Source organism: Carassius carassius, chromosome 22 (assembly GCF_963082965.1).
Source record: "Carassius carassius chromosome 22, fCarCar2.1, whole genome shotgun sequence".
Lineage (NCBI taxonomy): Eukaryota > Metazoa > Chordata > Actinopteri > Cypriniformes > Cyprinidae > Carassius > Carassius carassius.
In genome coordinates, this window is record NC_081776.1 from 14,943,359 (window position 1) to 14,956,794 (window position 13,436).

At 35.4% G+C, this 13,436-nt stretch overlaps 1 protein-coding gene across 1 annotated transcript; it reads right to left on the bottom strand.

Moving 5' to 3' along the window:
- Positions 1-471: 471 nt before the first annotated feature.
- On the bottom strand, positions 472-9,502 carry LOC132099038 (platelet glycoprotein 4-like). The gene is made up of 12 exons (XM_059505416.1): positions 9,238-9,502; positions 8,399-8,559; positions 6,222-6,366; positions 5,391-5,537; positions 4,055-4,146; positions 3,771-3,820; positions 3,379-3,448; positions 2,460-2,644; positions 2,244-2,362; positions 2,075-2,148; positions 1,912-1,966; positions 472-949 (listed from the first exon to the last, which is right to left on the bottom strand). The coding sequence occupies exons 1-12, from the start codon at positions 9,358-9,360 to the stop codon at positions 773-775; spliced, it is 1,398 nt and encodes a 465-aa protein (XP_059361399.1). The 5' UTR covers positions 9,361-9,502; the 3' UTR covers positions 472-772.
- Between the last annotated feature and the right edge of the window lie 3,934 nt (positions 9,503-13,436).

Consider the following 13,436-nt stretch of genomic DNA (forward strand, 5'->3'; position numbering starts at 1 on the left):
TCAGGGATACATTGGTGTCTCACATTGGATTTGAACCCAGGTCTCTCACACCAAAGGCATGTGTCTTATCCACTGCGCCAACACCACCTTTAGCTGTTTAAAACCCATGGGTCAAACCAAAGAACCAAACCAACCAAAGCAGTCGGAGATTACCAGTTGTGTTTTAGAATTAATAAAGCAGGAGAGGGGGTCGCTCCCAGGCCTCCCAGTCCTGTTTCCTACTCAACACAAGCATCTTGTTCTATAAAACCTCCCATTCTGATTTGTCACATGGATTTACAAGGTTTAACAAATCTGTTCCAGTATTTCTTCTGTTCCTGTTTTTCTGGTCCTTGTTCTTACGCATGAGAAGGCAAAAGTTGATATGTGATTTGAGATATGTAGAAAGCAACAACTACGTAAAGTGTATAGAAAAAAAAATAAGAAAAAAAAGAAAACAACCAGAAAACCAAAAATGACAATGAGGCCAAGTTTCACAGTTCTTTGTTTTACTCAACTTGTTCTGACATACAAAACTATTTCATATTTAAATCAACCACAGTATGACCACAATATGGCAGAGTATTTGCTCTGATAACGTTTAAAGTATGACTTAATACAATATCAAGCAAATTACAGAAAGAAATAATTTTGCTCCACAAAAATGCAGAGTGCATAAATTATATAAATAGAATTGCGATACTCTGAGCGCAAATAACAATTAAATATACAATTCCCACAAAATGCGATATCAAAAATCAAACACGCAAAGCACCAAGCATCCCTCCCTTTATTAAAACAAGTTTGCATTCTTCGGTTTCATGGCCACCACAATCAATCCAATTAAACAGCTGGCAAATAAGATTAAGCCAACCACTATGAGCCCGATCTGAAAGCCCTCCAACAAGTCCATCCGACCAATCAGCTCTTTCTTGAACATGTCAGCCGTCTCATCGTCCAGAGCTGCCGTCTTAACACAAATAAGAGACAAAAATCTTACAGTCAGCAGTGAGGCGGCACCTAATACTGCTCCGATGAAGCAATCAAATGGTGCAGGGGTCAGACATGTGATAGATTAGCTGTTTATGGACAATAATAATTCTTTAGATATATCAGATACAAGATTACAGAAAATACTTTGTTGCTCCCCATTGGTCTAAAGTACCTATTTAAAGCTGAGATAACAGACTGGACTTTTTGCGTTTAAATGCTGGACCCATCACAACTCACAGCATATAATCATACACTATACATAACACATATATATATTATATGCTGTATTAAAAAAAGGATTTAAATATGATTTTAATGACTTGATTAACTTTTGTTAAAAAAAACTATTGTTAGACGTATCCTTAGTTGGACCTTAATGGTTTATTTTGACCAATTTGCATTAGTTGGACCTTTAGCAAATACATTATTTGGACCAGAATGCTTTATTTGACATAAATGCTTTAATTAAACCTAAATGTTTTAGACAAGCATAAATGCTATAGTGGGACCTAAATGCTTTATTTTGATCTATATGCTTTCATTCAACCTAGATGCTTTGTTTGGACCTATATGCATTAAGTGGACCCACATATTTTAGCTGGACCTAAATGCTTTATTAAAATCTAAGTTTATATGAGCATGAATTCTTTAATTTGACATATTCTTTAATTCAGCCTAAATGTTTTATATGAGCATAAACACTTTAATTCAACAATAATTTATAATATGCAAACAAAAACATTTATTTTATATATAGTAATTAGGTATACAAACTATTTAATAATTACTTTTATCAATGGCCAATTATTTCAATATTTTAAAAAAGAATATTTAAGGCATGCCATATTTCCTCTTTTATAAATGTGAATACTTAGGTTAATATAGCTCTTTTACTGGACCTATATGCTTTAATGAAATAGATGGTTCATTAGCGCTCACCTCGTTCACCCACAAAATAGGAAAAATTGTGGGTTCCTTGATGTTTTTCAAAATTCTGTGAGAAAGACAGACAAGATGTTATGTTAGGACGTGCATTTATGAATTACACGAAGTGCACGATTGCACATGCATCCATGACAATGTGTGATGTCGGTTTACATACTCAATATGATCCGATGGGCCGTACAACATATTGAGCTGAAGTCTTTTTGCAAATCTCAGAGTGAAACCTGTAATCTACAGATGACACAAGATGCATAGCCATTATCTTATCTTAAAGCTTCATCCTTTTAATAAAAGAAAACGTAGGCAAACTCAAATGGGTTCCTCACCGGTTCTACATCCAGAAATATGGAGTGCTCATCGAAGTTCGGGTTCAGTCCGATCACACCTTGGAGGAGATCGTTGCTGCCAAAGAGAAAGTGGGGTAGAGAGAGGAACACTGGAGCTCCTGTTGAAAAATATAGAATATAACATACTTAAACTTGAAAGAATAATGCATTCAATAAATTTTTGTTTAAACATTATAAGAGGCCCAAAGCGCTGACCTCTACAGGCAGTGAGGTCAAGAAGTCCTGCTGTAGTGCAGTTTTTGGTTAGCACAGCGTCTGTACAGTAGCACTGGTTATCTGGGTTCTCCGCTGGAGAGGCCAGAGCTTCAGGTGGCAACATGTACCGATACACATCGATTCCCTTCAGGTCAAGAGTACTATTATACTGAGCAGATATTGACCTAGAGGACAAGCACAATATTTATCACAAATGTAAGTGTTGCAAGGAATGTTTCATCAACTTTTGACCCCCAAGAAAGTGTCTGAATAGTCTCTGTCTTCTTACTGAACAGTGTATAAAAATGGTTTTATAATTGATATAATACACTACCATTCAAAAAGTTTGGTGTCTGTATGATTTATTTATTCATTTAAATCACTTATGATCAACAGTGCAAAATTGTTACAGTAAAAATGTTTACAATTCAAAATAACTGTTCTCTATTTTAAAATAGCTGGAATCTAAATAACAGCATCAATTTGAAACAGACCATTTCTGTAACATTTATCACCGCCTCGGGTGTGCATTCTTTTTTAATATTTCAACAGCCCATTGTCAATTATTCCTTACATATATCAGGATTCCAGATCAAATCTAATCAGATGCGCAGAGATCAATGTCCACGAACCCTCATGGAACAGACTTTAATCAATAGATTATGAGAACATTGCTGATGAGTGGCGTTTCAAGATATACAGTGTCCTCATAAAGTATTCTGAAATGTATGAATGCCTTAACAAATGGCATTTATTTCTTTAAGAAAGATAAGCGTAAGCATTTGACTTATAATCATCTTGAGAGCAGCTAGTTAAAAGTGCCTGTTGCGATAATGAATTTTGAGAAAAAGTCTAATATCAGATGTTTGCAGATCATTTGGTTCATATTTTGTCCTAAAAGGAAGCAAACTGAAAATACCTGCAGATATCAGGAGAAAAGAAGAACAGGGGTTTTTTCTTGTCCAGGAACGGGTGGAAGGAGGAACCATCTGTTAACATATGAAAACAAAACTGAATAATGTGATTAATGTGGGACATTTTACATTTGTTGAACCTTTATATCAGAAATTTTGAACACATGGTGTCCTTATAGAAGTGCTCACAATCAAAAGATGATTAATAATTAATCTAGTTGAAAATTTACAGCATTGAGACCTGCACATTACTGTATGTTTTTATTGGACACATACGCCAAGGTTTTAGGCCAGTAGCTTTGGGACAGAAGTCATACTATATATTTGCTTACATGTCAACAATAATGTAATTACTTCACAATTATTTCTATATCAATGTAATATGAGGTAAACTTGCCTGTTCCGTTAATCTTGTTGCAATAAGGGTCATTCCAGTAACTCAGTGATCTGTACAACATCAAGTTTTTAATGAGATTGTTAGTCTGAGTTTTACTCATTTTGTGTTGATTACTTAAAACATAAAAAAAATGAGTGACAGTTGTTTCTGTATGAACCATATCTACATTTAAGGTCTGGGTCATTTTTTTCTTTTAGAAAACTACAAACCCATCTACAACCCAAAGATTCATATAAATGTTTCATTTTACACCAATTTTTCATGCTAGTGGAACATATACTCACGTTTCACCCTGCCAGCGTTCAATCGTGGCTACCTTTTTGATGTCATCTTTGCCTGTGAATACAGTATACGGTCCATCCAATGTGCCATTGTACTAAAAGAAAAAAACTGAGGTAAGATTTTCTCTGAATGTTAGAGCATAAATAACACAACAAATGGGGAAATATAACTGGAAACATAAGCATTTTTTAATTATTATTTAAAGACATTCAGACGAAAGAGACATTTTATGGATTAGCTTCAAGGCTAATCTATAACCAGCTTTCATTAAACTATGATCAGTGTAAGATGAATTTAAACGTGCTTTAAAAATAAAATGTACCTACTTACATTCCACTCAAAACAAAAACTTGTACTCACAAGTGTACTCACTCTCCGGCTATCCAAGATGTAAATGTGTTTGTTCCTTCATCAGAACATATTTGGAGAAATTTAGCATTACATTTCTTGCTCAACAATGGACTTTCAGCGGTGAATGGGTGCCATCAGAATGAGAGTCTAAACAGCTTATATAAACATCACAATAATCCACACCACTCCAGTCAATCAATTATTGTTGTGTGATGCAAGAAATACATACCAAATTCAGCATTAACATTTTTTAACTTCAAAAAAAGTCATCTGTCCATATTAACGATTCTACTTCCAGTAAAAAAGCCTAATCATCTGAATCAGGAGAGAAATATGCTTAGATGAAGCACTGTTTACAAGAAGACAGTCCAAAAGAATTCTAATATTTCAGTGGATTTCAATGTTAGAGGACAACGGGACATGGACTTTTTCACTGGAGGAAGCGTTATTATGGATTATGGACTGATATTTTGTCTAGAAGCAACAGTTTAATGTTAAGACACCTCAATGATGGATTTGTTTGGTACAAACATGCAGCTTTTCACTTCACAAGACAAGTGAAATTGGTTGGCCGGATTTGTGTGAATTACTTGTGGATTTCTGTGATGTTTTTATCAGCTGTTTGGACTCTCATTCTGACGGCACCCATTCACTGCATTGGTGAGCAAACCATATAATGCTCAATTTTTCCAAATCTGTTCCAATGAAGAAACAAACTCCTTTACATCTTCGAGGCCTGACGATGATTAAATATTCAACAAATTTCATTTCTGGGTGAACTACTCCTTTAAATATTCTTACACCTTACATTCTTGTTATAACACACAAACTTATATATTTGCATATGTTGTATTGTAGGTCTCATCCAATTTTGCAAATGATTTTTCTTATTTGTAATAAAAACTGCATTTGTTTGTCTGCATTATCAATCATGGCGCTATAAATGTGTTTTATTAAGTGAATGCCATCAAGTGTTAGCAACCTTACAGGATAAAAAACTCCAAGTGTGCTGTTCAGCATTAGGTCTTTGTAGCCCCACAACAATTCCTTAACAGTCGTTTTCTGGAAGAGTGAGGATCTGGAGTTTTTGATGAGAATGTTTGCAATAAAATGAGGCATTAAACTGTAAACACCCTGGAAAAGAAGAAAATAAAGTTCAGGTTGGTCAAGCACAAGTATGAAACCATACCCTGTCATAAATTCACCTGCCTAATGAAAACCTTGGAATCTACAACACAAGTAAAATTCCTTTGCATTTATTACCTCTACAGCACTTATGACTAAACATCACCTATAATTAAGAATATAATCAATTACAAAGGTGAAGACTATGCAGCATTGTTGGTTACATTATAACATAAGTGCTGTGCTGACTCTAGACAGATAATCGCAGATATCAACATTTTACTGATGATATGATAAACTTTATCTGACTTTCTTCACAGCTGACAGCCAATGTGAAGCAATGTAATCAATATGAGGGGTCAGCAGTCTTAGGCACGTGAGCAAAAAGAGTTTGTAAGAAAGATTTACACTTCATGTATTTATTTTATTATACACACACTGACACTATTGTTCAACATGTTGGGATTGGTATGATTTTTCATGTTTTCTCACCAAGGCTGCATTTATTTGAAAATACAGTAAAACTGTGAAATAAATGTTTTCTATTTTATTATATATGAACATGCAATTCATTTGAACATATATTTAACTGATGGCCATGCATCACAATAACAAGGCATGGAGAACAAGGGAAGAAAACAAATTAAAATGAGGACAGAGAAGATGGCAAGAGATGGTTGTCATAATACATACTGCTACAGCTAGATTGAGCGATGTGAATATGTCCTCCTCTGTGCCTACTGACATACTAGGCTCAAAGATGGCACCCGCTGGCAGCACAAAGGACACAGTGTAGTTATCATAGAAGGTGATATCTTTTTTGGGGATAAAACGCGTCCTAGAGGACAATAGAGAGCATGGGAGTATATTAAACCACTAAGAAATACATTAAGACCATTTAGTGGCTTAAAATTGCAATAAAAATGAAGGTTAGGTGGTGTTTACTGGTCATTTTACTATACAGCCGAACAAAAGCCATACTTTAAGAATGTATAACAGAAATATATACACCAGAAGTATAACACTTATTTTAAGTATTTGTATATATATATATATATATATATATATAAAAACAAAAATATATAAAAGACCAAAAAATTATCAATAAATAAATGAAACATGCAAAAGTATACAGTCGTGGCCAAAAGTTTTGAGAATTACATAAATATTAGTTTTCAAAAAGTTTGCTGCTAAACTGCTTTTAGATCTTTGTTTCAGTTGTTTCTGTGATGTACTGAAATATAATTACAAGCACTTCATACGTTTCAAAGCCTTTTATCGACAATTACATGACATTTATGCAAAGAGTCAGTATTTGCAGTGTTGGCCCTTCTTTTTCAGGACCTCTGCAATTCGACTGGGCATGCTCTCAATCAACTTCTGGGCCAAATCCTGACTGATAGCAACCCATTCTTTCATAATCACTTCTTGGAGTTTGTCAGAATTAGTGGGTTTTTGTTTGGCCACCCGCCTCTTGAGGATTGACCACAAGTTCTCAATGGGATTAAGATCTGGGGAGTTTCCAGGGCATGGACCCAAAATTACAACATTCTGGTCCCCGATGGCACGGTGCTCCATCTTGCTGGAAAATGCACTGTTCTTCATCAAACTGTTGTTGGATTGTTGGAAGAAGTTGCTGTTGGAGGGTGTTTTGGTACCATTCTTTATTCATGGCTGTGTTTTTGGGCAGAATTGTGAGTGAGCCCACTCCCTTGGATGAGAAGCAACCCCACACATGAATGGTGTCAGGATGCTTTACTGTTGGCATGACACAGGACTGATGGTAGCGCTCACCTTTTCTTCACCGGACAAGCCTTTTTCCAGATGCCCCAAACAATCGGAAAGGGGCTTCATCGGAGAATATGACTTTGCCCCAGTCCTCAGCAGTCCATTCACTATACTTTCTGCAGAAAATCAATCTGTCCCTGATGTTTTTTTTGGAGAGAAGTGGCTTCTTTGCTGCCCTTCATGACACCAGGACATCTTCCAAAAGTCTTGGCCTCACTGTGCGTGCAGATGCGCTCACACCTGTCTGCTGCCATTCCTGAGCAAGCTCTGCACTGGTGGCACTCCGATCCCGCAGCTGAATCCTCTTTAGGAGACGATCCTGGCGCATGTTTGAATTTCTTGGACGCCCTGAAGCCTTCTTTACAAGAATTGAACCTCTTTCCTTGAAGTTCTTGATGATCCTATAAATTGTTGATTTAGGTGCAATCTTAGTAGCCACAATATCCTTGCCTGTGAAGCCATTTTTATGCAACACAATGATGGCTGCACGCGTTTCTTTGCAGGTCACCATGGTTAACAATGGAAGAACAATGATTTCAAGCTTCACCCTCCTTTTAACATGTCAAGTCTGCCATTCTAACCCAATCAGCCTGACATAATGATCTCCAGCCTTGTGCTAGTCAACATTCTCACCTGAGTTAACAAGACGATTACTGAAATGATCTCAGCAGGTCCTTTAATGACAGCAATGAAATGCAGTGGAAAGGTTTTTTTGGGATTAAGTTAATTTTCATGGCAAAGAAGGACTATGTAATTCATCTGATCACTCTTCATAACATTCTGGAGTATATGCAAATTGCTATTATAAAAACCTAAGCAGCAACTTTTCCAATTTCCAATATTTATGTAATTCTCAAAACTTTTGGCCACGACTGTACAAGTTTTAGTAAACTGCTATTTATATTATTTTAGAACATAACAGAATTCTCTCTGCTTTATTTCAGGCAGCTCAAGAGATATGGATGCTCTTGAGTAAATTATAAAGATCACAGAGTTAATTTTTCTCTACCTTTGAGAGATACAGAGGAATGATTTGTTTACACGAGTATTGATCGGAAATCTATTTATATAGCAATTCTTACCTGTATGTGTATGGTCCTTTCTGCACCAGCACAGGTTTGGCCCCTTGATTTACAACATCGTCAGCGTTCTGCACGTCAAACAGCCAAAACTGCCTGTATATTGAAATGTCTACCGACGTCCAGGTGTCAAACGCTAAGGTCCCGTTTTCCAACACTGTTTCCTTTAGAGACACAAAACATACTTAGGGTCGGATACTCTATACACTTTTTATATTACATTGTGTACTTGGGTAGGCTATAATTCAAAATGTGGCAGGCCGGGGAAGTTCGTCAAAAAACAGTGAATATTTCTCAACACTGTGTTATTATTATTATTCTGTAGACACACACACTTTTAAGTCTACAATAATGTTACCGGACATTTCCATGTTTTTTATTTTTATTTTATTTTTTTGCCTAAATATAGAAATAGATCTCATTTAATGCACACAGTCATAGACCTTGACACCATGAGGTAAGTCAAGAACCTGCTGTTTAAATGCATTAAATAAAAAATACTATCTAAGATACACATCTTTTATTTAAAATGTTTCAGATGCTATTTAATGTCTTTTCAGCGCAATTTAAACATAAATAAAAAGTTGATTAAAGAGCAGATGTAAAATTCAAATCAATCAATAAAACTGGCTCCAACCACGCATTTATGGAAAAAAAACCTTGACCCATAAACCCCTTTTTATTTAATCTCATACATCATTGATAGTACATTGTACCCTAGAATAATTTAGTTTCTAAATTATTCAGAATATTTAAAACTTCATCATGTACATAAGTTTCTGGAGGATCTGCAAATGCGTGTGCGCCGCTTATTGATATGAAAACACGTCGACTTGACTTACCTTGTGCACGGTGTTTACAATGAAGTCGTTGCCCACAGGGATGAGAATCCCGCCCAGCACGGCGATCAAGGCGCCCAGCACGGTCCCTGTGATGAGCCCACATTTCAGATCACAGCAGGTCATGATGGCGAGCAGCAGCCTGAACCAACACCGACCGGAGGCGCGTCAGGTGCGAGCACGAGGACGTGCTGGGACTTATGTAAGTTCCAGCGACCGAAGGTTGCAGAGGAGGAGGTTTAGGTCTGGACTGCTGCCTATCACACCCGGAGACCTTCGTTAAGACGGAGTTATCTGAGCGCGATAACGCGCTGCTGGGCGGAGAGCGGGCATTCAGCAGCCAAGGCCAAAGTCGCTATCAGAAGAGAGCTGACTGAGCTTTAACACAAGACTCAAATGTGACTTTGAAATATCTAGATAATCGACTTCGAACAGTCCTGGGAGACTCGAAAAAAGAAAAGAAACGAAAAAATAAGAAAAGAAAAGGAGAAAGTGTTATTTCTACATTAAATATAGTCTAACAGTAATGAATGCAAATGTAATGGATTCTAGCATTACCTAATATACGGTTTCTTTATTAAATGCTGCGTTTAATTTACTTTTGAACATTATGTTAGAATAATTTAACAGAATAATAACAAAATAGATAGAAATAGAAATAACATTTTATAGAACACAATATCAGATCACTACAGCTGCAATTAACCAATCAGAATAAAGCATTTCACACCGTTATCTATGTACTGTATGTATGTAATGTGTTTGTGTGTAATTTAGAATATAATTGAACAGAACAGAACAGAATAGATCAGATCAGTGAATACTCCAACTGACCAATCAGAATCAATCATCCCCGACAACCATGAGGGAGGAAAAATGACAATAGAAAATGGAATAGAATATCAGACCACTGAATGCATCAAACTGACCAATCAGAATCGAGCACTTCATATTGCGCGATAAATATGACAAACATGTTCCTTTCCTGACATTTAAAATAATATTATATTTACAAGCAGCTGTGGAGTTAGCTTAGATAATGGACATATCAAACAGTAAACCAATAAAAAGTTCAACGGTTGTTTGTTATTGCTGCCCTGCATTATGGGAATACATTTCACAACTCTCTCTCTCTGTCTCTGTGTGTGTGTGTGTGTGTGTGTTATAAGAGAGAGCTCTATTTCAGTGTCATCTCAGTAGTAATGTTGTTATCAGAATGAAGTTTTAGCTTGTACTGTCCTCTAGTGTTCATGGGTCTGTAAGACTGTAGTGTGATGATGTCTCATGACACGGCTGTCAGAGTGGATTGAGACACTATAACTGTAGTTAACTGTGGGGTTCGTGGGGTCCTTTCAGGGTACAGGCAAAGGCTAGTAAAAACGGACAGCTTGAATTTACTAAGTTGCATTGGAGAAAATAAATATAAAACGCATACATCTAAGTACGAATATAAACAAACATTTTCTTTTCTCCGTTTCTAAATTGTGCAAAATAAATTTGGATGAAGTGGTATTTTCCCGTGCACTAATTTCATATGAGCTCCATGCAATCTATACGTCTGCTAATTAACGCACATTCATATTTATAGGGCACTAGAGGGCAGTGTTCAGGTATTTGTGAAAAACTTATTAATGGTTGTTGGCTAATTTTGTTAGGGCTGTACCGTGACGTCACATTAAACCCTGACAGGAATTATTGGAATTTTCAGAATGACAATGACTATCTGTGTCTGTATTACAGTAATGTTTAAATATTTATAGAATAACTGTTTTAATGTCCACAGAACTATTATCACTAGAGTTTAACTTCTCAGCATGTATAGCAACATTATTATTATTATTATTTTTTAATAAAACTAAATTTGTTGGCTGTCACCATTGTTAAGTTTTCAATGTTTAGTGTGCATTATTATATTTTACCCTTAAAATATTTTGTATGTGTGTGTGTGTATATATATTGTTTATATAGTTAACACTTTTAAACAAGGTCTCTTTTGTTAGTGTTGTCAATTTACAATATTTGTGAAACATTTATTAATATTTGACAATATTAGTTAATAAAAATACAACTGTATCCTTTGTGTTCATGTTAGTGTTCAAGTTAGTGTATTGGTGTAAGATTTTAAAACTGTTTTTTAAAAATGTAATAAATGCTGAAATTTCATTACCTAAGATTAATAAATGCTGTAGAAGTACCGTTCATTGTTAGTTCATGTTAACTTATAACAACAAATGAAAGCTTATTGTAAAGTGTTACCGTATTTCTGCTTAACATTGCCAAATATAGTAAATGTATTAATATATTTGATTTATGATAGACAAAATAAAAATTATAATAATAAAAATAAATTCACAGGATTTTACTAAAAATGGGGCATATTGTGGCATATGATGGCTATTTTGACAGAAGCTGCCAAAAATGTAAAGCTCAACTCTCTAAATAACAGATTATGTCCCGTTCCAAAGTTTTGACAAACAAGTTATTTTTATTTTGTCTTATCGCCTTGCACATGTCCTTGCTGAACTGTAGAACTGTTGCAGACAGTCACATACTTTGCATACAAGCTGTAATAACCTTGTGTGATATGTAAATGTGTGGTTACAGTGTTGTAACCCTTTGAGATCCAATGCAAATGCTCACTCAAAGCAGATGTGTTTTCCTAGCGGCCCAAAGCAATTGTAAGGTTTGTGGTCACTGCCTAATTTATCTGCTTTAACCTCACAGTCATGCTTGTATATTAAAAGGCTGATCCACGGCATAGGAGTGATAGTGTAATGATTTTTGAAGCTCTTTCTGCAAATGCTGAGATGACAATGCAATAGAAAAGAATAGAATAGAAAAAAGAATATCCAGGAAACAAATAAAGTGAGCATGTGCAGTTGTTACCTTACATATCTAATAAAAAAAACACCTTCTAAGAAAACAAAATAGGATGAGGATGTAAGTTTAAAGGTGTTAGCCCAAAGAGCCCTTCAAAAAAGGGTTTTGTGATTTGGTCTCCTTTACCTTCTTCCCTGCATGCACTGGAGCATGAATAATTAATATGGCTTGATTGTTTGACTACTTTCCGCTTTTATTTACACTGTTGTTGTTGATTTAGATGCCATGTTTACTTTATGTTACCCTTTTTGAGTAACCCTTGTGTTGTGTTCTTGTTATTGTGTTTGATGTTTATGCGCTGTTAACAATTTAACTCTTTCAGATACTCTCAAATGGGACAGTTCACTGAAACTTCAAAATAAATAAATAAATAAAATATACAAAAAAAGAAAATCAAAACAAAAGTTTGCGTATTTGTTTTAAGTTTTGTATCATATTTGATATATCAGGCTTTTATGGCCCATAGAGTATAGGAAAATATTGAGCTACTCAAGAAGAAAATTAAAAACCTCTATTCATCCAATCCTTTTTATTCATTCAAACTGAGCAAAGTGCACATTAAAGTTTTTGTAACCAAAAAAAAAGAAAATGAAAAGTAATGCAATAAAGTGATGAAGAGATGTACAAATAAACACCAATCAAAAACCTGATGTCTTATATTTGATGTATACATTTTCTAGAATGCATGTAGAAACTATCAATCAGAATGAGTTTAGTAGCCAGTTTTTTTGGCAAGTTTTGATCATTCTGATCATTTAGAGGCCTTAGAAATTAATTTATCAAATATAACAGGCTTTATAGGGTTAAGACAAGAAGCATAACTGTCAATGACATCTCAGAGAAAACAACATGAAGCACACAATACTGAATCATTTAAAAAACATTTCACAGTTTGGCTAGAAACAATTTAAGAAATCTATCGCTTTAATATTTTAATCTAAACAAGTAGGCTAACTAACAGTTACGGCTGTTTTTTCGGCCATTAAGACAACTTAACATAAATTCACCCAAGATATTTACTTTAGTACAAGAATCCAACAATATTTAAGTTTTACAACTCCTTGCATTGTAATCTTACATTGTAAGATTAGGATGAACCCCACAACAATAATTCAAGAGCAAGCTCCCATTCATCCTTACAGTCTGTTTGACACTGGACATGAGAAAAGCAGAGCAGCAGTTCATTGGCATCAAGAGATGCCAGCTCCACCAGTGCCTCCATCATTCATGTCCTTTTACTGCTGATGCTGAGGCAAAGCGCGCGTCCCCGTCTCGACCCCGAACGCCTCGCAAACACGTGAACGCGCCTGCATGCACGCGAA

Excerpts from the sequence above, each read along its gene's own strand:
- LOC132099038 (XM_059505416.1), bottom strand. The coding sequence starts at position 9,360 with ATGACCTGCTGTGATCTGAAATGTGGGCTCATCACAGGGACCGTGCTG. Across the intron at positions 3,821-4,054 it reads GAACGCTGGCAGGGTGAAAC|ATCACTGAGTTACTGGAATG; the intron begins GTGAGTATATGT and ends GATGTTGTACAG. Across the intron at positions 3,449-3,770 it reads CAACAAGATTAACGGAACAG|ATGGTTCCTCCTTCCACCCG; the intron begins GCAAGTTTACCT and ends ATATGTTAACAG.